The 26,467-nt window shown below is 40.1% G+C and overlaps 1 protein-coding gene across 1 annotated transcript in view; it reads right to left on the bottom strand.

The window, feature by feature from the left end:
- Positions 1-1,795: 1,795 nt before the first annotated feature.
- LOC140562466 (macrophage mannose receptor 1-like) overlaps positions 1,796-26,467 on the bottom strand; it is a 29,440-nt gene continuing 4,768 nt past the window's right edge. The window contains exons 6-31 of the mRNA XM_072688133.1: positions 26,211-26,348; positions 25,465-25,644; positions 23,789-23,946; positions 23,560-23,667; positions 21,935-22,050; positions 21,442-21,590; positions 21,133-21,332; positions 19,677-19,801; positions 18,782-18,857; positions 18,509-18,662; positions 17,256-17,291; positions 16,228-16,391; positions 14,924-14,985; positions 14,718-14,818; positions 11,359-11,501; positions 11,044-11,146; positions 9,649-9,794; positions 7,166-7,207; positions 6,972-7,077; positions 6,655-6,887; positions 5,583-5,748; positions 4,780-4,938; positions 4,088-4,204; positions 3,602-3,793; positions 3,213-3,245; positions 1,796-2,432 (exon numbers count right to left, since the gene is read on the bottom strand). Of these exons, the coding sequence (XP_072544234.1) occupies positions 2,320-2,432; positions 3,213-3,245; positions 3,602-3,793; positions 4,088-4,204; positions 4,780-4,938; positions 5,583-5,748; positions 6,655-6,887; positions 6,972-7,077; positions 7,166-7,207; positions 9,649-9,794; positions 11,044-11,146; positions 11,359-11,501; positions 14,718-14,818; positions 14,924-14,985; positions 16,228-16,391; positions 17,256-17,291; positions 18,509-18,662; positions 18,782-18,857; positions 19,677-19,801; positions 21,133-21,332; positions 21,442-21,590; positions 21,935-22,050; positions 23,560-23,667; positions 23,789-23,946; positions 25,465-25,644; positions 26,211-26,348 (3,320 nt within the window). The 3' untranslated portion in view covers positions 1,796-2,319. The remainder of the gene's footprint in view (positions 2,433-3,212; positions 3,246-3,601; positions 3,794-4,087; positions 4,205-4,779; positions 4,939-5,582; positions 5,749-6,654; positions 6,888-6,971; positions 7,078-7,165; positions 7,208-9,648; positions 9,795-11,043; positions 11,147-11,358; positions 11,502-14,717; positions 14,819-14,923; positions 14,986-16,227; positions 16,392-17,255; positions 17,292-18,508; positions 18,663-18,781; positions 18,858-19,676; positions 19,802-21,132; positions 21,333-21,441; positions 21,591-21,934; positions 22,051-23,559; positions 23,668-23,788; positions 23,947-25,464; positions 25,645-26,210; positions 26,349-26,467) is intronic.

Consider the following 26,467-nt stretch of genomic DNA (forward strand, 5'->3'; position numbering starts at 1 on the left):
CTTCATCTTGCTTCACTTGAAGAGTGAATAGCAGTGTTTGGGTCCATGGTCTCCATGTAGTGCATTGTGTAGTTACTAAAAGTATTTCCTATCCAAGCCACATTGTCCACTATTTACAGTATTTCACTGGTAAAAGTAAAAGATCCTTGAAGAACCCTCTTAAGGTGCTTTTAGGAACCTTCTTGGAACTTCATTACCTTTTTCTTCCTAACACCTTATCTTGAAGGTTCCTCTATAATTTCAAACTGAAGAATCTCCACAAGTTCCTCAAGAATCTTCTACATTTAAGTTGTGGGGCTTATTTAAAGCTATTTGTGTTTAATCCTTAGTACACAGCCCTTTGTAGACTTTTATGACTGAAGTACTACATGGAGGGAGGGGAATTATCCTTAGCTGAGAGACTACTTCTGAATGGCTGACTAAGTTGAAAGTAAAGTCAAGGAGAGTTGACAGGCTGGTTGGTCACTGGTTGGCCATGGTAAGGAATGCTAAGCAAAGTTAGCTACCTGACCTAGACTTGACTAGGAAGACATCTTTTCTTTTCTCTGTCCTGGTAGGAGGGGGGGTGGAAAGAACTCCTCCAGAGTATTAAAACAACAGCATCACTTGCAGTCTTCAAATATCAGTTAAAAGGCCCACCTCTTTGTAGGGCACAAAAATAGCAATAACATCATCTATTCAAACATTTAACACTACTTAACTGAACATACTGTGTCTAAGTTTTTGCATAGTTGCCTAATTTCTAGTCAGGTTCCAGGAATTCTGCGTTGCTTGTAAATTGTTAGGTATTGTGTGGCTCATTTCTGGCAGTGTCGTAGCTTGAACATACCTTGATTTCAGGGTGCATCTGCACCATCTTTGAAGATTCTGAAAGAGTAAGCAGATTTGTAAGTTGCTCTGGATAATAAGGCATCAACAAGATCTGATTTAAAAAAAAAAGGTACACCAACATGTACATTAAATCTATTTTACTTTCTCATAAAAAGTGTCCTACTCCTGTGTGACCAGTTTAGAGGGCCATTGGGGATTGTACAAGACAGTACAACAATAGATGGTTCTTGCATTCTCATAACATCTTTATCAGAAAATGTGACAGACTATTTGAGCCACAAAGGAACACACTCTGCCGGTACATGAACATAAAGCTCAAATGAGACAGACAGACAAACAGAAGCTGCACAGTGATAATTAACATTTTTATTTCCAGCATTTCTGCTGGTCTGACGATACCCGATCACAGAAAGCGTGTTACGGTTACGCTTCTATTACATGTGGACAAGCTCAGACTCTGACCACCTCTGAATGTGGTCTGAGAGATCATTGGGGGTGTTTACACCTGGCTTTTCATGCAAACAAGTGAAATACGAATGTGATCTGATCACCACAAATGCATGTTAATGTCAGGTGTAAACATTAAGAATGACTTTAACAGAACTACGGGATGAACATGGTGACTACCAGCTGAAGAATGATTAAGAATTGTGTGTGAAAGCAAATCATCGCTGTAGTAGAGGATGTGTTTAGGTGAGAAGGGGCACCCCAAGTCCAGTTTGGCTTAGGACTTAGACTGGCACTTAGTTCTGAATTTTAACAAATGAATCTTCTCACCACCAGATAAATTTTGCATATAGGGGGATGGGGAGCTGTGGGTCAGCTGAGTTATGTGCAAGTATGTAGGGGGTCAGTTCAGATCCTGAGTGTTGAGAAATCTGATGTTGCAGAGTCTGGAAGTGATGGCCCAGATGCTCCTGAGCCTGACCGATGGCAGCAGGAAAAACAGTTTGTGTAAGGGGTGGTTGGGATTGTCCACAATGCTGCTAGCTTTGCAGAAGGAGAGACAAAAGAGCCCCATGAGGTCAGCTGTAAGGTCTTGCGGTCATGCGGATGCTGCAATTTCCAAACTAGACAATGATGGAGCTGCTCACTATGCTCTCAACAGTCCCTTTGTAGAACATGGTGAGGATGAGAAGGTGAAGACTCTCTCTGGGCTTTTTAGACAATGGAGCTGGAAAGTCGTAGGTCTCCCAATCTCTTTTTGCACAACCACCAGTCAAAAGTTTACAACCCCCCTCTCAGATTTTCCAGTTTATACTGACACTTGACCTCAAATGGTACAAAGATAAGCAGGCTTTTGAGGAACAAAAAGGAACAAACAACTAAAAAAATGCCAATTATGTCATCACACTATGTGCACATATAGGTAAGCTATGAATCCGACCTAGTCTTCAACCTCCAACTGTCTTTTGGTGTTTCCTCATCTCCAGAGAGGACTGCTTCTCCTCTGTGAAACAATGGGTTGTCAAACACAGATGCTGCTGCCTAACGTTTGGAACATCTGTGGTAGATGTAAGCCAGTCCAGCCAGCACACACAGCACCACAATCACCACAATGACTGACACACCACTGAATGGCCCGTGTGGTTCATCTTCACCTGCAGTAGAAAAGGAAGAAAACAGAGAATGCAGTGTTAATGAGCGTTAGATATTAGAAACTACAGTAATACTGTTTACCACAGACTATTCAATCAAACTGATTAACAGCTTTCTACATATTATCATATCAATCCATGACCGCTACATTGGTATAAAATGCTCCTTGTCTTGGAGGAGTGTTGTATAGGAATCATTATAACACAGTTAGCTCCAAGCTTGCAGTGTAATTCTGACTCAGTCTAGATGAAGCTACTGTACGGTGTGCCAGTGTACGAACGGGGACGGAAGGTCGGTGTAATGATCAGTCTGCAATTGGAACGGCACTGTACTGAGTACTGTCCTGACAGATGGACCTCACATCTCGCGGAACGTGTGAGAAAACGGTCATGCAGGCTCCATCTTCTCTCCATCAGTCTCAACAACTAAACTCTCAACTTTATTCTGTGAGACAGCAAAAGTATTTCAAAATGATTTAACCTACAGCTGCAAGTTTCTCCTCCACTGCTGCAAAATGCATTCTGGGATATTTGGCTGTGCCAAGTCTACACAAGTCACCTCTTGATACATCCTCAATAACACAGGAGAAACAAGAACACATCTGGGCATTTGGACTGTACATGCCTAGATGCAGACTTTTGAATGGGCTGCGACTGCGGACGTCTCACACAGCTAAAGTAACAACATCAGCAAAAATATTTGGACATGTTTAACCAATGTCTGTCCATAGACAGTTCTATTACAAAACAACTAGCAATATAAAGAAATATAACAGTCATTACCTGTGCTTGCCATTTTCGTTGGCGGAAAATAAACTGCAGTGAAAACAAGAGAATTATGTTAATGCTTAAGACTTGAACAGACAAGGTTTATTAAGGTCATCAGCTCGTTATAGTGAATGGGAAACATGCTGCTAAAGTGCAGACTGACTAGACTGTTGCAGAAGGTGTGCAGCAATATGCGAAGAAACAACGGTCATCATTTTATTTTCACATGCCATATTAGTTACACAACGTACAGTGTGTCAGACACCTGGGCCGAGTCTAGAATATATTTCTTCCCCCAGCATACTACTCAAAGCAAATTCACTGACAATCCCAGCTGCCCTTTACACTGTATAAATGTTTAATGACAAATCGAGCTGTATAACTACAACTGGCTTAAAAAGTACCTTTTGGTGTTTTGCAGATGAATGGCTCACTTTCTTCACAACTTTGCTTACTCCAATCCAGAGAACTGGCTGTAAAAACTGCACACTTGAGACTGTCCTCATAAATTCTCAAATGCAAAAATTCATGATCCGCTATGTGTTGCCTGATCTTAGAGTACTCCACCACACTTTGGTCCACCCATAGCCAGTGTCCTGTTCAGTTCACACACACAACCACAATGCAAAAAAAAAAAACACCATGAGGACAAGAGCATTTCAGGAACAACTGTACAATTTGGACTAATCAGGATGAATAGCAGCTAGCTGTTTTTACAAGGTGTGTGTATCCCTGTTGTATTGTAGCATATAAAGCTATTTAAAATGCTAAACTTTTACTAATAGATTCATGAAATGTGTACGGAATTGATGGGGCAGTCATGTTGGTGATGGTACAATGCAGTGAAGTTGTTGTAATGGATTCAATTGTATTTGTCATTGTAACCTTACCTGCACGGTTCTTGAAAATGCCTATCCAGTAACTGCTGTAATCATTAGCAAACAACCTGATGTAGGTTTGTAGAAACTTGGCCTCCATGGGATCCAAAATGCTAACAAGATTAGCTCCTGCGGCAAAGAAAAGAACACATCTGTAACCACTGCAACCACAAGCAGCAGTTTTTCTTGTAATGAGAGGTATGGCCAAATTACTCATATTTATGAAGGCATATTCAATGCATGTCATTATCGTATAATTCTAACAATTATCACATACATGTCTATACAGGCAGGTTAAGCATATTCATTTTTGCCAGTTTGCCTCTGTACACCACAGTACATCAATAGATTCGGTAAAAAGCAATCAAGACGTGACTGAAATGTACAATGTCAGCTTTAATGCACATGGTTTAACAATATTGCATTAACTATAACAGAATTATAGTAATTTTCTTTACACAGGTTCACCATTTTCACCATTTTTACTCAAACGTAATTAGACAAATGAACAAAATTATAAATGGATTATGTAAGGATGGTACTTGGAAGCTAATCTTTTGCATTAATCTTTATGAAATTATGCCTTCAGAAGCTCTTGGGTTGCTTTTGTGAAGCTCTTTCCGCTTCGCCCTTTGAGCAGGTTTCTTGTTCTTCCAGACCACAACTTGTTTAAAATGAAAAGCTTAAGTAATGATGGCACTTACTTCTTGCCATGCACATCTGAGAGGCTTTGTTCCACGATACTGATTTCTTTACAAATGCATAGCAATTCCCTTTATAAGGCAGCCATGTCATCTTTGGTTCGTCTTCAGTTGGCTCGGGGCACACACCTAAGTACTGATCTGGTGGAGTTGGAGCAATTTCTGTAAAAGAAGAAGCAGCTGCTAAAACAGTCGTCTCACAGCAACGAGCCTGCACATGGATGCACTGTTACACATAAGCACTAACTGAAGCAACTGAGTGAGCATGTGCTACACTTTATGGACAAAAGTATTGGCACACTTTATTTGTTTCTTAGGAAATTATAATATAATAATAATAATAATAATAATAATAATAATAATAATAATAATAATAACTGTCTACAGGGAAGACTTGGTACTACATTTTGGCCAATTGCATTCAGCAACAAGTGCATCAGTGAGGTCAGGATGCTGGAGGAGCAAACCCCCCACCTCATACTATTTTACTTAAAAGCTAGAACATTCACTCTCGTTTGAGAGTACCAGAGTTATTTGGGGATACTGTGGAGAAGGTCCTTAGAGTTGCCATAGCCCCAAGTTCCCTGAGAGGAACAGGGAAAAAAGCAAACAGTGGCCAGTGTCCTTCCAGTGCAAGTATTTGGCCTAATCATTAGAATCTTAGGATTGCTAGTGCTAGATAAACCTGAGGAAATTGATTTAACCTAAATCAAACCAAATTAATTTAATTAAATATAATTTAATTAATTAAATGTTATGTTTGTTTTGTTTTTTTTACACACTCAATGCAATATCTTTCGACTCACCTGTTGACTTCTTACACAGGCTGTAAAAGGTTTGGTTGCACTGGGCAGTTTTCCACATCCCACCTACATCCATATAAACGCAGGGATGGTCCCTCTTTGGTTCATTAGAACCCCACCTCTCCATATTCAAATGCCACTTATCAATCCACTGGAAGTATTCATTTGTCTGCTCAAACACAAAATCAAAATATAAAAAGAACAAGTAAAAATAAAACATTTTTCTTTTATATGAGAAACATAAAGCTATCCAGCAAAAAATGAGTTGAAAAAAGAAATTATGAAAAATTAGGAAAGACAACCAGAGAGACAAGCACAGAAAAAAGGGAAAAGGCAAGAAACAGAAAAAGGAAGCAAGACGCAAAATTAGGCACATCTCGAGCATGTTTTCTTGCCTCGCAATCTGATCCGATACCCAAATGGTGACTGACAGTCAAAACTGATCTGATCTTGGAAGAGTGGCTTAAAGCTTCTTTTCTGACATGTGTTTTCACCTGCTGTTAAAAGGCTGAAGTCTTTTTCTGAGTTTCCATCTCATGCGGCAGCCAGCAGCAGCTGAGAATCATGTCTGTTAATAGTGCCTAGAGTAAGCAAGTGGGCGCTCTGCTACAACAAAACCAAGCATCGGAACTGGATCAGGCTTTAGAAGCCGAAACCCAATTCACTAGGAATGCCTGGATTGGCCCTCCTGAGAGGGTGCTTGAGTGTTTAATGTGATGCTCACTCTTGTACTAAGAGGTTCATAGGAGGCCATTTCTAGTAGAAATGAGGTACAACTTAAATATCAAAAAACAACAAAACAGACAAAACACCCCCCCAAAAAAACTGCAGTTTTGTTTTTAGAACTGGCAAAACAAAAAAAGCACTACTGAACCATTTTGTGGATGGACCACTGGCACATCCACTGTTGGCAAATTCACCCCCCCCCCCCCAAAAAAAAATAGCAAACTGAACATTGCTTTATTGTATTATACGATGATGAATGGCACATGCATGTGGCTCCACAGTGCACTGTTTGTTCTGGTTAAAAAAGTGTGTTTTTTCACTCTTCTCCACATTCACACATCCGCCCTACCTCCACACTGTTAAGGCCGATCCACAGGGGTTGTCCGAGTTTATAGGTCTGCAATTCAATGTAGGACTGGGTGAAGGCTTCCCGAATGCTGGCCAGGTTTGCCCCCTCAGCCTCACAGTGACTCTGTGCTTCTTTCCAGGTCATGTTTGTTTGGACAAGCTTGTAAAAAGAATTTCCAAGCTTGATGTAGGTTTCGGGCACCTCTGTAGGACTTGCAGGAGGCATTAACGGATCTGAAAAACAAAAAAAAGTGGAAAGACATTGAGAAATCTACCATCTAGACTTGTTCTCAAAATCATTTTGTCTTACCAACTTACCCACAGCACGACTGCAAATATAACCACTGGTATCATTGCAATCTTTTGAGACCCACTTCCCTAGTTCCTCTCTTTGCACGCCTCCCATTACTCCACATACATGAGGCTAAAGAAAAAAAATATATATGTATGGATGGAAAATCTCACCAGTCTAATAAAGCAAGAACGTTCCTGCTTTATTAAAAGAAGGTTACCTTAGAATGTATCAGATATGATCTCCCCCAGACGTGATCCCACTTTAAAAACAAGAGAATTAAAACCATATGTGATAAGTGGCAGTACAACAGACATACAGTGGGGAAAAAGTATTTAGTCAGTCACCAATTGTGCAAGTTCTCCCACTTAAAAAGATGAGAGAGGCCTGTAATTGACATCATAGGTAGACTTCAACTATGAGAGACAATGAGAAAAAAATTCAGAAAATCACATTGCCTGATTTTTAAAGAATTTATTTGCAAATAATGGTGGAAAATAAGTATTTGGTCAATAACAAAAGTTCATCTCAATACTTCATTATATATTCTTTGTTGGCAATGACAGAGGTCAAATGTTTTCTGTAAGTCTTCACAAGGTTGGCACACACCGTTGCTGGTATGTTGGCCCATTCCTCCATGCAGATCTCCTCTGGAGCAGTGATGTTTTGGGGCTGTCGGCGGGCAACACAGACTTTCAACTCCCTCCAAAGGTTTTCTATGGGGTTGAGATCTGGAGACTGGCTAGGCCACTCCAGGACCTTGAAATGCTTCTTATGAAGCCACTCCTTTGTTGCCCTGGCAGTGTGCTTGGGATCATTGTCATGCTGGAAGACCCAGCCACGTTTCATCTTCAATGCCCTTGCTGATGGAAGGAGGTTTGCACTCAAAATCTCACAATACATGGCCCCATTCATTCTTTCATGTACACGGACCAGTCGTCCTAGCCCCTTTGCAGAGAAACAGCCCCAAGGCATGATGTTGCCACCCCCATGCTTCACAGTTGGTATTGTGTTCTTTGGATGAAACTCAGCATTCACTCTCCTCCAAACAGTTCTACTTTGGTTTCATCTGACCATAAGACATTCTCCCAATACTCTTCCGGAACATCCAAATGCTCTCTAGCAAACTTCAGACGCGTCTGGATATGTACTGGCTTAAGCAGGGGAACACGTCTGGCTCTGCAAGATCTGAGTCCCAGGCGGTGTAGTGTGTTACTGACGGTAGCCTTTGTAACGTTGGTCCCAGCTTTCTGCAGGTCATTCACTAGGTCCCCCGTGTGGTTCTGGGATTTTTGCTCACCGTTCTTGTGATCATTTTGACCCCACGGGCAGAGATCTTGCGTGGAGCCCCTGATCGAGGGAGATTAGCAGTGGTCTTGTAGGTCTCACATTTTCTGATTATTGCTCCCACAGTAGATTTCTTCACACCAAGCTGCTTGCCTATTGCAGATTCAGTCTTCCCAGCCTGGTGCAGGTCTACAATTTTGTTTCTGGTGTCCTTCGACAGCTCTTTGGTCTTCACCATAGTGGAGTTTGGAGTGTGACTGTTTAAGGTTGTGGGCAGGTGTCTTTTTTACTGTTAACGAGTTCAAACAGGTGCCATTAATACAGGTAATGAGTGGAGGACAGAGAAGCCTCTTAAAGAAGAAGTTACAGGTCTGTGACAGACAGGAATTGTGCTTGTTTGTTATTAACCAAATACTTATTTTCCACCATTATTTGCAAATAAATTCTTTAAAAATCAGACAATGTGATTTTCAGAATTGTTTTTCTCATTTTGTCTCTCATAGTTGAGATCTACCTATGATGTCAATTATAGGCCTCTCTCATCTTTTTAAGTGGGAGAACTTGCACAATTGGTGACTGACTAAATACTTTTTTTCCCCACTGTACATATACAATACATTGAATACATATTCAATCTTGTTTGATTGGTTTATTGTAAGCAGCTGAAAGTTCGTACACTATGCTAATAATACTAATTTTGCAATGGTATCACTAATGCTAATAATGCTAATGCTAATAATTGCAACTGTATACATCGCTTTTCCATTTTTGGTATTTCACATTTGTGCCTTTTTTGTGTTTCGGTAATAATTTCCTAAATAAGTAGTTTCTTCTTTTGTGAAGTTTTTCATTTTTAAATGAAATAAACACTCAGACTCTCAGTAACATCTCAACACCATCTCAGCAACTGTTTTTCACCTTATCTGCAGTGCCCAGGTTCAGACCTGTAGATGTTCGCTTGAGGAATTCACTAATCATCCAACAGCTCTAACACAGACCATCTCAACAACCTCAACATGCTGCTATAGACCTGTTGCTAACAACAGTATTGAACTGAATCTAAACTGGATTAGGCTGGGATTTAGGGACCAGGATGAGGGTAAGGATTAGGTTTTGGGTTAAGGCTGGGGTTAGGACTAGTGTTAGATTTTGCTTAATGGAAGAAACATTAAGTTAACTTGGTGTAACGTCAATAATAAATCTACATGTCAATAAACACATCTTACCTGAATGTATTCAGGTGCTTCACTGATATGTTGATGTGGTACTGATACGCTGTTAAGAGTTTATTCATCATTTACCAAAAACCACTTAAAATAGTTTTACCACAAGTGATTGAGTAACAGTGAGACCATATATCATTTTATTTTTGTTAATTCTTCATCTGTTTTTAGTGTGTTTTTTAAAGCATCTTACCCTGACATCTTTGTCTGCTGCTCTGGCCCAGTCTGTGTAAAAAAAACTACTTCCATCGGTCCATCTAAGCCTTAGATCTACCAAATTATTCAAGCCGTGCCATAAATCTGGGTTGTTTTCGTCATCCATCCTTGAGGTTAAGAAGACTAGAGAAAGCAAATAAGGACATTTGACATTTAAATGAAACAACTAAAGAATCAGACAGGTAAAGTCCACATCCGTGCTCACAAGTTATGCTTCCCCAAAAAAGGTTGCTCATCAATACCTCACATACTTCGCTAATACTGCCCATATAGCTCAAAGTAAAACAAAGCTATTAGTTAAAATAAACATTACATGAAAACACATCAAGAAGACATTCATGTAATGAGAAGAAACAAGGTTTCCTCTTAATATGTCCCAGAAGGCTTAAGCTGTGGTCACACCAAACAAGCATAAAATATGGCAGATGAAGAAGCCAGTTCACTTGAAAGGTAAAAGACGTGGGTATCAGCAGCAGTGCAAGGGGTGCTATTTCAGATTCTAGACTCATATTCTTGGGTGGGTCTCTTCATTTTACTCCTGTGAGTGGGGGTCTACAAACGTGCCAGTGTTGGGGCAGTAACTAATACACACACACACACACACACACACACACACACACACACACGACATGAAGGTCATGGCAATTGGGGATGGAATGAGTGTTAAAACATATATAAAGTGCTGTATATGATTTCAATCCAATACACTTTCTGTAAAAATTCAGCAAATGTTTCTTCACGATTCTTGGGCAGTTATTTAGGGGAGTTCATTTAAAAAGTGGGTGGGCCTAGGCCTGCTGTGACCAATCATACAGACACCACCATCTGCAGTCTACCGGTAGTTTGAGGGACTAAAGGGAATATTACACACACTTAATATTTTCTATAATTTAGCAAGCTGTTTAAATTAACATGTCATCTGTATTTCATTACTTCTGTTTCTGAAAACACTGATTACGATACATCAAGCAGATATCTGATGACATTATCATATCGCCCATGCCCAAACCAAACTAGTTAACATTAGATGTTCATCGATCTAAAAAGCAATGGTGGAATCTTTTTTGGTGCTACATACAATATTAATTTTGTATAAAGTTCTATAAAGAAAATCCTACAGGTTTTACTTCAACATAAATAACCATGTTGCCAAATAAATAACCGCACATTCACCTGGTTGGTTGAGTTGTCATGGTTTTTTAACAGAACCAGTCCCTTTACTAGACCCCCCACATCTCTGCTCTGCTCTATACTGGCGACAAAGGTAGCAGGGTCCCAAGTCCTACCCTTTATGCTCTGCTTCATTCATTTGTCACTAACTGACACCACAGTAAATCCATTTTGGCTTTACAAGCACTGAACTGGGTCTGACCTTGCTGAAGTCTGTCAGTAATGGAAGCTAGATTTCCTCCGAGACTTTTGCAGTATGATCTGGCCTCAGCCCACGTTTTCAGGTCCAGTCCTATCTTGTAACACTGTAAGAATACACAAGCGTTTGAGTCATTACCCATATGAGTATGTGCAAAAGCCTAAGGACAACCTCTATAGCCATTCAGAAAGTGAGGATAAAAGAAACAGTGAGCAAAGTGGTGCGTTTCTTCACTCCGACCCGGCATGTCTTGCAATCACAGAGGCAGAATAATATTATTTTGCTAAAAGAAAGAGGAAAGAAAGTGATGGGATTCACCTTTTTCTGAAATTTCACCCAGTCTGGAGCACAGCCTCCAACAGGAGGCTTAGTCGGGGCAGCAGTGGCATTGGCCGATATAGATCCTCTTCGTTTACAGATAAAATTCTCGCCATCACCACAGTTCAAATTTGCCCAAAGTCCTAGAGAAAGCAGCAGTCGGTTACTCACAACTACAGAACTGTCACAACCTGTTTTTGTTCATAACTGGAACTACTTTAAAATTGTTTATAATTGTTATATATATTTATATATTGTTTGCATTTTTGACATAAATAGCATTGGTGTGGCAGTAAATCAAGAGAAAAATCATAAACAAATAAAATGGACTGCTACATTTAAAGCATTTATTAATAAACTGCTAACAAATGAAATACATAAACATACTTTAGTCATCCCACCTACATTGTATAATTAATTCAATATTTCAGAACAATGGATAATCTGAGAAATTAATACCTAATATCTATTTTTTCATCGTACTCTGTTCTCAGAGCCTGCAAACTCAAGTTCCCATGATTCATCAGATCCTCACATCATGGCAGTCCACCCTCTGGCTGCGAAGTACTGCTACTGTTTCAAGTGCGTACAGAGTTTTATTTATTGGAATGCGTTTATTGTGTTTAGACTTGCCCTGTTTTGCTTCTTGTTTTTTTTCAGAGTTTTTGGACCCTCAACTGCAAATTCTCCAAATTTACAAATTTTCGTGTTTTCCCCATGTGCTGCATTACTGGTTTCTGACCGGTGCATGTTTATGGACACATCCGTTGGATTGCTCTTTCCACATTAAACCAGCTTTACAGTTTTACTCCAGTCTTAAAATTCAAATAAAATAATAATAATAAAAAAAAACACCACACACTAAAAAGGAGCCTAAACCAAAGTGAGAATTTAAACACTCTACTTTTCTAATTTTCCAAAATTATGTTTGTTTTTTTTGTGTTTTTTTTTTTTTTTTTTGAGAATCATTAATTCAGTTAATTGGGCAGTTTGTCATCTAGAGATATTAATTTCATCACATCAGCAACAGATATACTCACTAGGACGAAACAGAGCCAGCCTGATCTAATGCTTGTGCATTTTATATATCATCAATCACTTTTCCAGCCATTTAAGACCCTCTAAACACAAACAACTAGTAGTTACAATTTGGTGAAGAATCATTTGCTGTGTGTCCAAACGTTTGTCAAGTCCCTGTCAGAGTTGTTCAGGATTACTTTTTTGACTCCCTGTCTCTCCTTTGCGCCCGGCGCGCACCACCTGTGGACCACAAATGTTGTGTCTCTGTTTTTGTCACTTTAACATAACTTTACATATTTTACATTGTGTCAAAATGCCCATAAAGTGGCCATTTTACTTTTCATGTTTCCTGTAGATGGGAATTTTTGCCACTGCTGGTAGATCTGTATGACTGTACTCTTCCATGCACCTGCAAATTCAGCTCCTTCTTTCACACTCTGGTCTTTGGAGCAGTTAAACATGAACCTATTGGCGTAATGACTGGTAAGGTTTAAAGGGGTTTACAGCCCCCCAGCACTAAGCTGTGGAGCAGTGGAACTGTGTTATCTGAAGAAATGGATGGTGCACCATCTAATACATTTTGGAAGTAGTTGGGCAGTTGGGGATGATGAGGTAGGGTGGTGATCTCAAACGTTCCGTCTACAACCAACTGTCTCCCTTTCTCACTCTGAACAATCTACAGGACTCTAACCAGTCCTCGGTTCTGATCCTTCTTGACCTCTCCACAGCTTTTGACACAGTGGACCACAAGATCCTCCTGTCTATCCTTGCCGGCCTTGGAATTACCGGCTCTGCATGGTGATGGTTTGCATCGTACCTGCAGGGACACTCATACCAGGTAACATGGCAGGGCGACACTTCCGCTCCTTGTAGTCTCTCCACTGGCATTCCACAAGGCTCAGTTCTTGGTCCTCTTCTTTTCTCACTCTACACTAGCTCTCTTGGTAAAGTGATATCCTCTCATGGATTCTCTTACCACTGTTACGCCGATAACACTCAACTCTCAGCATGCCTCGCTGACGTCTCTTCTTGGATGGCGGCTCACCACCTCAAACTCAACCCCAGCAAGACGGAGCTGCTGTACATCCCGGGAACTGCTGGACTTAAAAACGATCTTGCCATCACCTTTGAGAACTCACTGGTCACTCCTTCTGCAGAAGCTCGAAGTCTTGGTATAGTCATGGATGATCAGTTATCATTCTCAAGTCATGTTGCAAACCTAACTCGGTCATGCAGATTTCTCCTGTACAACATCCAGAGCATTTGACCCTTCCTTTCTAGAGAGGCCGCCCAGGTGCTCATTCAGTCTCTCGTCACTTCCAGATTTGATTACTGCGACTCTCTTCTGGCTGGTCTCCCTCTGCGCACCATCAGGCCCCTGCAACTCATCCAGAATGCAGCAGCGCGGGTCGTCTTCAATGTTCCTAAATTTAGCCATGTGACTCCACTGGCTGCGTTCTCATCACTGGCTTCCTGTAGCTGCTCCCAGCATCAGATTCAAACCCCTGACGCTGGCCTACAAAGCCAAGAACAGACCAGCCCGTCCGTACTTGATGGCAATGGTCGCCTCGACCCGCCATCCCTCAAAATCCGCGGAAGACAAGCGCCCAGGCTTTTTTCTGTCCTGGCACCAAAGTGGTGAAACAAGCTTCCCCTGGGTGTCGAACTCGGTTACTTTTTCTCTTTGTTTATCTTTTTTTTGGCTCCACATCACAGCAGACCTTGACTGACACCGGCTGCCCATGTTGCAGCCGTCACCCTTCACCCTGCACCCATCCTCTAGCCACTCTGCCCAGCCCTCTGCTGATTGGAAGTGTCCCCTTCTGCGTTGTTCAAATTAACTTTATTGACTTCCTGTCTCTTCTTTTGGCCTGGCGTGCGCCTCCTGTCGGCCACAATGGACATACAATGCTGTGTGGGGATTTTTGCCACTGCTGGTAGAACCGTATGACCATACTCTTCCATACACCTGCAAATTCAGCTACTTCCTTCACACTATGGCCTTTGGCATGCCAGTCATTCCTGTTCACCAGTCATTAACATCTCCTTTGCTACCTATTTTAATACCTAGGTGGTACAGCACTGTACCACCTCTTCTCAGTCTATTAATACCATTGCACACCTTGCAGGTATTTATAGCCTGGGCAATGGCATCCGCAGGGGTCTGAAGTTACTACCACCTTAAATATGCAAGGTGACTCATTTTTTTGTCCGGGTTATAGAACTAACCATCTGAACCTGCTATGGAATGAGAAACTGTGTGTAATATTCTGGATGACTGCAAACTTGTAGCGTTAGATTCTGTTGGAATTGCATCTACAAAGTTAGGACTTACGTACCCTGTTTAGAAGTCATTTTCACACAGTGTTCGTCGCCATTCACAAAGGCTGGCTGGTTTTGAAGCCATGCCTGGAATACCACTGGTGATCCATCCATCCACCTGGCCGAAGAAGAGTTATTCAAAACTGAATTTTTCTTTGTTTTATGCCGCTTAATGTGATTTTAAAAGTGGGCATAGGAACAGGTATATGTTCTTTAAACTTACGAAAGCGACTTGTCTAGATCAACAGTCAATCCAATGTAAAAAGCACTGTATCTTCTTTTTATCTGTAACACACAGACAACCCAACAAACAGGTGAAAAAGCAGCACTCAAAACAATGCAAAGTGGGCAAGGACTCATCACAAAATGCACTGAAATTTACTATTCAATTCAATTCAGTTCAATTGTGTATCTATAGTGCTTTTTTACAACAAATGTTGTCACAAAGCAGCTTGTCAGAGATCCGGGTCTGAGTCTCTTTTGAGCAAGCTATTGGCAACAGTGGCAAGAAAAAACTCCCTCGGGTTGAGAGGAAGAAACCCTAAGAGGAACCAAGACTCAAAAGAGGGAACCCATCCTCCTCAGGTAAAGCAAAACTGAATCAAGAGAAAATGGTAAATGTAGTAAATGAGTGAGAATGATGACAGTCAGAAGTGGAGTCATGCAATGAGGTGAGAAGGCCAGGAGGGCAGTGGAGAGCCAGGTCAAGTGGAACCAGGATGGAACAGTTGGATGATGGTCAATGATGAGGCAAAACTGCCAGCACAATTGTACAGTACCCAGCTGGGTAGACACCGAACATACATTATAGACGGTACAAATATACAGACATGCTAAACGTTACTGGAGGCAGTAGTGTTATATGGTCAATAACTGACTGGGGTTGCAAAGGTATGACATTTTAACACAGTACACAGTATTTAACAATCTTACTACTTATGATGATGATGACTATTATTACTATTATTATTATTAGATTCAATGGCTCTTAAAGGAATGAAAACAGGTTGTCTGATTGAACAAATTTTTTATTATAGATAAAATATCAGAAGTGTATGTAAAATATCCCTTGTGATAAAATAAATAAATAAATATAAGGCAGCCACACATGACGTGGAGCTCTTTTGAACTATTTTGTATCTAGTTAATGATTATTTTACATATTTTATATATTAACCTGCTGATTATTTTCTGCATAAATCAATTGACTGGTAAACAATGGTAAATCACTTGGATTCATATGAACGCTAAGCTAAATGTAAATGACTGCCTATTAAAGGATTTAGGGTTGAATTAAGGATAAGTTTCAGGTTAGGATTAGGTGTAGGTGTTACATTCAACAGACAGTCATTTACATTCAGCTTAGAGTTTAGTTGTATTTAATACATATTCTATAATGGACCATCCAAGTAAAGAGATTTTGATATCCATCAATTTACTTATTATGGTACACCAAAAACCTGTATACCGCTGCAAGCCTATAACAAACCATATATTATAACTAGAAAGCATAATCCCAAGGCTTACCAGATGCCATAAAAACACTCTCTCCTCTTCATCATTGATGGTCACAAGATCTCCATGTCTGTGCTTACAGAAGCTCCGTGCTTCTGCCATGGAGACATCACTACCATAATGAAAATACTGATGGTCTCTGAATATTATCCAGCCATCATCTGTTTTATTATATGCTGTTAAAGCAAAAACAAAAACATTATTCAATGCAAACAAAATGCTCCTAGTTAACAGTCCAGCAGTGCATTATTCATGGGTTAGGTCAGTGCTGGGTTCTTCCTAAATGCAAACTATGCAAGCTGCATAGCAACTCCACCCACTGAGGAAAATGCTGAAGAATGTGCAGCCAGTGGGATGAGCCAGGAAGATACAAGTAGCTAGCTACATGTTGCATTGCTCACATTAATCATTATTATGATCTATAGTCTACATCATTATGGTCTAAAGTGAGCGAATAGTAATGTGTGAAGGTATGTGTGTTTCACCCACTGGATACACAGCCTTCTATTAAAATAAGAGTTTATTCTGCTTTTGTTGGAGTAACTGTCTCTACTTTCCATGGGATTATTTCTACTATTAGACTTTGGAGCACTGCTGTGAGGATTTGATTGCATTCAGAGAGGTCCGGATGTTCGATGATCACCACCCTAGCTCATCTTTAAGTATTGGAAGGAGCATCGTCATTCCAAAGAACTCGGTTTCACTGCCCCACAGCTCAATGGGGCAATGTGTGGGGGGTGGCTTTATACCCTCCTAGTCCCAAGAGGTTCTGCTCCAGAGAGTCCAATTCTATTGGCAGTACTTATCTACAGAGACTTGACCAGCTGTGTGTGTGTGTGCATACAGTTATGTCAATTAAGGGCTAAATGATAAAACCTACTACTTGTCATCAGTGACTTTCTTTAAGTATGTAATTATAACTACTGGGTGATCATGATTGATAATAGCAGATGTAGAATATCAGAAGTGGAATTATGGAGAGTCAAGGTTTGCCTTAGGCCCTGAGAGCGCCAAGACCGGCACTGGGTTTGCTGACTTACTTTTACTTGTAATGTTTACTTCCTTTGGTGTCACGCCTAGAGGGAGACAGAAGCCAAATCAGAGACTCAGGACACAGAATACATTACAGTAATTACTTTGGTCACCTCAAGTATGAATTTCTGTACATTTTTGCTATTTTTAAACCAGTTTATCTCAGTTCCTTCCCACTCGCTACGTCTCCCCCAATCACATGATGCCTTTAACACTGGGTGGATTAAGGCTAGCATCTGCTTTCTCACACAAACAGTGAACACATCATTTGAAATTGCTGCCCACACTGGCCAGCACCAGATGATGAAGAGCTGTAGAGACTGATTCATTTCTTCACAGCGGAGTTGGCAATTCTGTCCGAGGAGGAGCACAGCCATTAACCCTCTTTTTGAAGACCTTGTCTTTTTGGTTTAAATTGGCCACCAGAGGATGCTCATGCAGCACATACTAAAACAGCTCAACATGTTGAACTGAGCTGCTTTTTGTGTGCAGATGATATACATCTGTTATACATCTATATATATTGAAATACTTTCAATCCAGAAATATACCAGGTTTTAACTAAAGAAAGATAGAGTGAGAAATAAATAAATAAATAAATAAATAAACGGGGCCATGAATGACCAATGAACACTGAAATGGATACAGGGTCTGCATACACCTGCTGTTAACATCCGTTTTTGGTGATCAGATTACTTTTTAACTTGAAAAGCCAGAAGCAAAGACCAAAGACGTCTTGTGATCGGATTACGACTGATTCACGCAGACCACATTTGGTGGTGGTCAGAATTAGTTTTCTGAGATCAGATTAAATCGGGCAAAAAAAAAAAAAAAGAAGATAATACAAGTAATAATTACTGTGGATACTAACATCTTGACATGTGCATGCTCTCACGCTCATGCTTACAAGTAGATAAGAGCAGTATTACAAAGCTCACTGTTTAAATTGTCTGCCACATTTTCTGATAGTGCTGTTAAAAAGGTAAACTGTTCAGTGTCCCAGAGCAAGACAGTTTTGATGAGAAACCGCTGTTTACAGCAGGTAAAACAGGAATGATGTGCGCGTTTGTGTATTTTCTGCACAGGGAGGTAAAATAACCAGCGCAAACAGAATGCGGTCAAAGTAGATTCAGATACTATGCAGACACAAAATGTATGTTAATGCCAGGTGGAAACAGGTTTGAAAAGTGAAAGGGACAATAATTTGAGTGACATCTGAGTGTGTCAAATGTCACACCCTCGCCCATTCTCTTCGTTTTACCTTTTCGGATCTCACAATACCAATGTTTTCGGTCCTCACAGTGCACGTCATTCCATCGTTCTCTTTTCAGCCAAGTGTAAAAAGTTAGTGTAACACACTTTTCCATGTTGTACGCATTGTCTGGTTCCCCTTCATCCCAGCTTTCATAGGACGACTGAAAAAGAAGAAACCAACGCCAGAAACCATTTAGTCACTTCTCAAATAAACTCACTCCCTTTCATAGCCATAAAGAATCATTTTGATAGAGCTGATTACAATTCAAACCAGACTCACAGAGGAACCATCACTCCATGTGTAACCAGCAGAAGGATCCTGGGTGGTGTAGCCAATCCATGCATCTAATGGATAACTGCAAACACAGTATTATATTTACTAAGAGATTGCATTCGACACACAAGCATATCAGTGTTTTTTTCTTTAATCTTCTTTTATACATTTTTTTGCAAATCCTTTGCAAAAATTCTGTTTACATTATTTTTTATTGCTATATATATATATATATATATATATATATATATATATATATATATATATATTCTTTTTTTTTTTAATTCTGTTAACATCATGTTCACAGTTTCACAATACTTTCCCCACTGCATGTTCAAGTACAGTCCCCTTGTTTGGTTGATGGCTGGCAATGTTTGTTAGGATGATTCTGAGGGCCTGTGACTGGGGACCTAAATATTTTATTTATATTTTGGCAGAATTGTTGGGCCCAATGTACTAGCTTTTTACCGGGCCCAAAATCCCTGGCAACCCCCTCTTGGTTATTTGATCATTCATTAATTGCAAATCTTATCTTATCTTATCTTATCTGACATCATCTATAAATAACAGTGGGTTCTGGGTATGAACAGGCAGGCAACTGAACAAGGAGCTTCTACATGCCAGACACTAGCACCAGTTCTGCTTTGCAAGACGTTTTGCCATGGGTGTCTGTGGCAGTCGCTAGGTTTCTATTCATGTACACAAATAAAGGGGTTACAAATGGTTCTTAAGGTGATGCCATAGAACCACGTTTGCTTCCATAGAGAACCATGTTTGCAATAGAGGTGTGTGAATGTGAAGAACCTTTGGTAGAGAACCTTCAAGAACATTAGGTGAAAGTTTCAATAGTTATGTTGCAAAACATTAAAGAAAATGAGAAATGGGGGCTTTGCAGTCTTACTATGTACGGTACTCCTTTTGAATGTCATTCGCACTGTGAAGACTAAGAAGATCACCCCCAAGATCCCAGCAGAATTCCAGAGCCTCGAACCACGTCTTTTGTTGGTCGCGTTCCACCTCATACAGCTTCAACAAAATGAATAAAAAACATACTGTGATGAGTTGCAGATCATGGTCAAGTAATCAAACAGCCAAAGTTGCAGATCATTACAGTCACCAAATTAAGACCCCTGGGGGTGTCCTTCAAAGCCTGATGGGGGTTCGTAATAATGGCTGTTCAAATGGTCTTATGACTTCTAGGTGCTTCTTACACACAGTCTTTACAGTAGAGGAACAAGACACAATGTCTACAACACAAACATATCCATTTTACTATCCAGAACACTCCTCTGTGTGTCTTCCAAGTTTTTATGCAGGGTCCCTAGCTGCACCGCAATAAACGGTGCCGGTGCCGGCCAACATCGCTTAAGAGTGATGAGGGGAGAGAGCGCCATCTATCCACCGGGAGAGAGCAGTGCCAAATTGTGCTCTCTCTGACTTTGGCCACTGATGGCTTGGGAACTCCTGACTCTCAGGCCATAGTGGTAGTGTCACTTGGAGGCAGTTTTCTTTTGAGTTTGATGGTAAAACAGCATATACAGCATATCCTAAACTGATATTTTAGGCATTGATTAACCATTTTGTGTAACTTTATGTGTTTTTAGAGTCATTAAACTCTTTAGGTCTCTGAATCATCAATCACTATCACTGTGTACAACGTTGTAAGACTTTTTTCTATCTATTTATCTCTATCTACCTTTTTTGTATAATGTGCGGAATTCATTTTCCAAAAAAACCTTAACCTTCAGGTTTAGGGGAACCTACAGGCCAGCGTCAGTGCGGTTTAGGGATAGCTGAGCTCAATGAAATAGTCACCGGATTAGAACTTTAATCGGCCCATCTGTTTGACGCCTCTGCTCTACTGTATTGCATATTGCACATCAAACACATCACTGAAAGCCCAAAGCTGCCATGAAGTTAATGTTTGCGATGAGTGCATGCAAATTTCTAATCAAAGCTTTATAATCTAAATAAATCAATGAAGAAATACAAGACTGCAGAAATGAATTAATACCAGTATCTAGAATCTAGTAACAGACTGACAAATAAACACCTGCTGAAATACATAAATGCATAAAGTAATTAAATATTTATTTATTTTAATTTGTATGCTTGATCTCCCACTTTGGCAGATCTTATTCTCCTTATAAAAGGCAGCCAACACAGGTAATGCCACGAAGTGATTTCACAGCAGAATTGTGAAGTAATAGGTATCCAGGGAGGTCAGTCAAACATCATAAGATTAAATACACTAAAAATGTTTGCACTCACATTAAAATGTCCCTCAATGTAAAGACATCACCACTCTACCACACCCCCTTTCCATTTCTCACATTATCATAATTGAGTACTCATACCTTGAAGCAGAAATCTCTGTTTGTGAGTGGCTTCCAGCCCTCACTGCAGCTGAGAGCAGGCGTAGTCGCGGGGGCTGAAGTTGTGGCCACCCCTTCAGCTTTCTGCTTGCAGATGTATTTCTCTGCATTAGTGCAGCTCAACACATCCCATAACCCAGCAAGTACTCCCGTGGTCATAGCCACACAACCTTGTTGACCTCCTGTAGTTTAATATGTGCAGTTTAAAATTAAAAGGCAGTGGTGTGTGATATAAAGTACTGAGTATTTATGTATTTTGCAAAAAAAACTTATTTTCCATTTTGTTTTTACCTGGCATCCCATTATTGAAGTGCGTAAACAAAACCTCCTTGGTGTTGGTCCACTCAAAAGTGCTTAGATCCTCTTGGTTGGACAGTCCAATCCAGAAGTGCTTCTCTGGTCGAGCCCCAATTAGACTGACCAGGAATGCATTTTCAACCCTGATCAGGAAAGGAAAGAGGGTCAGTGCATAAGGAATGTCCCACCAGAGACTACTTCTTAAATCAGTAGTTGTTGAATGTGCAAGGATTCATACTATGTCAAGCAATATGCGGTACCTCTTCCTGTCCCTGGTTTGGAAGACCCTGTCTTTACACATGCCTTATGGAACTAGGTAGGTTTTTGACTTTGACTGAATCAACAAACAAACATATATTTGCACTCTATATATTGCATATATATATATATATATATATATATATATATATATATATATATATATATATATATATATATATATATATATATATATTGCACCCTATTGTCCATTAAAAATAGTACTGACCTGTTTGTGATGTCGGCCAAATTAGATCCAGTTTGCTCACACATCTGCTTGGCCTCCTCAAAGGTCTTAGTCTCTGATCCGGCTAGATAACAGTAGTAGCCATACCTGACCCAACCCTTAAACAGCCAAGAAAAGTAAAGAGAAGGAAAAAATAAAACATGAGAAATATTGTTCTTACACATTATTGTACACACTTATGCAGTTAAACAGTATTAAGCAGAATGTGTTTATTGCCATTTCCTCATATTCTCAGAGCAAGGTAACCTGTGAATTTACATTTTTATATCATATATATTATATAGTGTTTTTATCTCACAATTGCATCATTTGGTTGATGTAATGCCACCATTCTAAAGTAGATCAACAAATCACAGTTGCCTGTTGCCCGTGCCAGAGTTTAAACACTCAAAGGTGTAAAGGCTCAGACTGAAGTTGGGTCACTGACTGTAATTAGAAAATAGTCAGCTGAATCAAATTTCTAAGCTTTAGAAATATTAATTTTCATGAAATAAAAATCCAAAGAAGGAAAACTTTCCTGTGACCATATAGACAAAATAGAATACCTTGCCAACTGTGAAGCATGGGGGTGGAGCTATCATGCTTTAGGTTTGTTTTAGGTGGTATCGGCAAGATTATATGGCTAAAGGGAACAAATGGATTCCAAAAATAGTCTGTAATATATCTAAACACTCTGTAAAGCGTCTAAACCTTTGCACAGGCCACGTAAATATTTTTGAATTACACTTTTGTTCACTAAAAAAAGGACCTGTCCATTACAATCTGCTGAAAATAGTTTTCTACATTTTCGCAGCTACAGAAGTTGCGTTTGCTACTTCTCAATTTAACAAAAATGACAAACGTATCATTTGGCCAAGGATGCCCAGATTTACTAGAATGGTTTTGCATGGATTTACCAGACATTTTAGCAACTACTGCAACAAGCCCCTCTACTCACCTATGGCATAAGGTGTAACCATCAAACTCTTGCCACTTTAATTATCAATAGTTGGTGCTGGAAACTTAAGCCTCTTTCATACATGTACAGTAACCCAGAACATTTCCCGATGTTACCCGGAGGAGCTGTATGGATGGATGTAAATGTCCGAATTAGTTGTACTGGACATTACATGGACATTATCTTGCCAGCCCCCTAGTGCAAAGTCTGGATAATGTCCAAGTGAGACCATGTGTGAATAGAGCAGGTAAATTTCTGTAGATGCTTCTCATGCAAAAAAAAAAACTCAATAGCCTATGCTATATCTGTAGCATACTTTTTGCATCCTGTCGTGCCTCCTGCACACGCTACCCAAACGCTGGCCCTTACCTAAACACGTGGAACATTTTCTGTAGCGAGAACCGGAAAATATCTGGCAGTACACTATGTTTGTGAAAGGGCAACTCCGGATGGACCTGATGTCTGGACCTGATTCTTAAATGTAAAATTGCTATAGTATTTTCATTAGTATCATAGATGTGCAGATTGCTGATATAAAATATTAACTGAAACCTACTGGTTTTATTAGAAATTTCCCTTCGGGCAGCCGATACGCTCAGAGGAAAGTGTTGGGTCTCCAGCTCCACCACATAGTTGCCCCCCCATTCTGTCATGTAATTTCTTCACTTACAGGCTTGCAGCCAGGGCTTGTGATGTGAGTGAATGGTTCAGAGCTGGCTTTTCTCTTGCAGATGTATCCATACTTGTTCTGACAGATTTGATCAGCCCACTTTCCCTCCTAGCAAAGAAAAGAGATGTGTTATTGGATCACTAAAATTGACTGAACCTTATTGAATGCCTGGAATTACAGTATGCTACTGGCTTGACGTTTATGACGTTGCTGGGGACGAAAGACGTACCTCTCCTCTCATCATCACACAGTCTTCTTTAATGGCAACGTTGTTGCTCGGCTCGTCCACGTCCCAAAAGACAAACGGCACGCTAGAGTGGTCGCTCCACTGAAACAGCATTGTAGTCTTGATGTCATTCAAACTGACCCACAGCTCATCTGTCTTTGCTGTTTAGATTGGACAAAAATTAAAGCTCTCTATGATCTGCTCACAGGTCAGTCAGGTCTGGCTTTTAAATCTTAAACCAGTTCAATCATGAACGAAAGGGCATAAATCAATGATAGCTGAGCTAAACGGAAGGATGTCTAATTATCACTGTGAAAAATATGCACTTACCAAGCAATTTATTAGGGACACTTTATTAATGTTGGATAGGACCAAAAATCTATTCTCCAAGGTTCTGTTTTCCACAAAGTTAAAAAAAAATAAAAAAAAAGCGTCTGTGTTTTGTAGTGAGAGGTGGTGTGGTGTCAGACTTCCCACCATAACACTGTGAGGGCCCACTACTTGCAAATTCTTCAGGAACAATTTTAGGCTGAGAGTCTCCCGTTCTCCCACATCCAAACAGTGTTCAGTTGGATTTAGATCTGGTGACTGGGCAGACCAATGGGTAGACATAGTGCACCACTCATGCAGAAAGTAACCATTACAAGACAGGTAAATTGTGGCCATGAAAGGATGCACATGGTCAGCAATAATACTCAAATAGGCCGTGCCATTCAAACGATCACAGATTTTTAACAGCCAAGAAAACCTTTCATCTGATTCTTCTACCATCTGCAAGCCTTAGAAGAAATCAAGCTAAGCAAAGCTCTGCTGGTCATGCATCACTTTCCTTGAGATCAAGTTAGACGACACAGGGCTATGTGGTGCTACCGTTCAGCTTGCATTTGTGATTTAAATAAATATTCTGCTGGAAAATCTTCTATACCCCCCCAAAAAAAAAAAGTCTGTGTTTTGTAGTGAGAGGGGATGTGGTGTCAGACCTCCTACCATAACACTGTGAGGGCCCACACTTCAATAAAACACCCTCAAACAACACATGACCCATTTATCTCATAACAATTACTGAATAGTAATAACAATAAGGCAATAGTCATTATGCTTAAATGCTTTGTCTGTTTCTTTACATTGTGGAAAAACCTTTGTAGATCATTTTTAAAACACATGATTAAACATTGTTGCTGAATAACTGGTAGTTACAAAACAACTGGTAGGCAATAACTAGAAGTTGCTAAATAAGTAGTTACTGAGTAAATGGGAGTTAATCAGTAATGGCCAGATACTAAATAATTGGTAGTTACAGAAAATGACTGAGCAAATTGGTAGTTACTGAGTAATTGTAGTTTAATCAGTAATAGGCATACTAAATACTAAAGATACTAAATAATTGGTAGCTAATGAGCTATTGGTAGTTACTGAAACTACCAGAAAAAGGGTTCAAGGCATTAAATATATGCTCAGTTCTTTGCCTGCTTTGCAATACCTCACACGCTCTGCCGTCTTCAACAAGCACAGCGATACCACAAAATAAGAATCCCCTACACAATCACTACTTCTCTTCTATTTCTCTTATCACACAATAATTAGTGTCCTAAAACCACCCAGACTGGCACCCTCAAGTCATTTACCTCATTTGGACTATATGAAGCACATACTTTAATTTCAGAGTGTCTGGAACTCACTGTATCCAAGCTGTGAGATGGTGAAGCTTTGCTCTTCAACACTGAGAACGCTCAGCAGATCTCCACCTTCACGTCGACAGGCATCTCTTGCCTCCAGCCATGTTCTCTTTGAGCGACTGAGGAAGTAGCAGTGACCAGAATAAGGGATCCACGGACTGCGGCAAAAACCTGTGTGTACCACTAGGCAGCAGTGGACATAAAAACACACATTTAGTTTTTGGTTTTAACATGTTTGGTCACACAGATAAATCATTGGCGCATGTACACCCACCAATTCTAATTGTGCTATGATTAACCAGCTCTATGAAAGATGCTGCACTGTTTGCAAAGAGCATCAGGGCTTCATTACTCAATATTATAATGGCTTTGAAAATCGGACTTACAAACAGAAATGAACTGAAATGAATGAGAAAGATTATTCAGCAGCACGGTCATGAATTAAAAGAATCAAAAATAATCAAAGCAAACATGCCGTTTGTCAGCAACTGAAGCGATACAGACTTGAGAGCTTTGAGCCATTGGACACTCAAACAGATGGAGCACGATATATGATTATGTTGCTTTTGATGGGCTACACATCCAAAGATATTGCAGAGCTAAAGACAGGCCGATTCACCAAGAATCCTAAGAATCATAACTTCAGGAACAAGACTTGCATACCATGCCTTGCATTTTGGGTTAAGCATTTCTGAATGAGCTTTATGAATCTGACACAGGATGTTCTATGAAGAAGACACACTGATTACCTGGTGGAACAGTGGGAGTGGGGAGGCCTCTCTGGCAGATATATCCATGTCTCTCAGAACAAACAGCAGTGGACCATTCAGAGTCGTGAAGCTGACTCAGCACTCCACAGCTGTAGCCTGGTAGACCAGACGGTTGTCCTTTTCCCAGAGATACACACACATACATAAAATGAATGAACTGATCACATTAATTAGTAAATTCAATCAAAGAAAATGTTGTTAATGATCAAACACTGACTGGAACATGTGATTTTACA

Source organism: Salminus brasiliensis, chromosome 9 (genome assembly GCF_030463535.1).
Source record: "Salminus brasiliensis chromosome 9, fSalBra1.hap2, whole genome shotgun sequence".
Classification (NCBI taxonomy): Eukaryota; Metazoa; Chordata; class Actinopteri; order Characiformes; family Bryconidae; genus Salminus; species Salminus brasiliensis.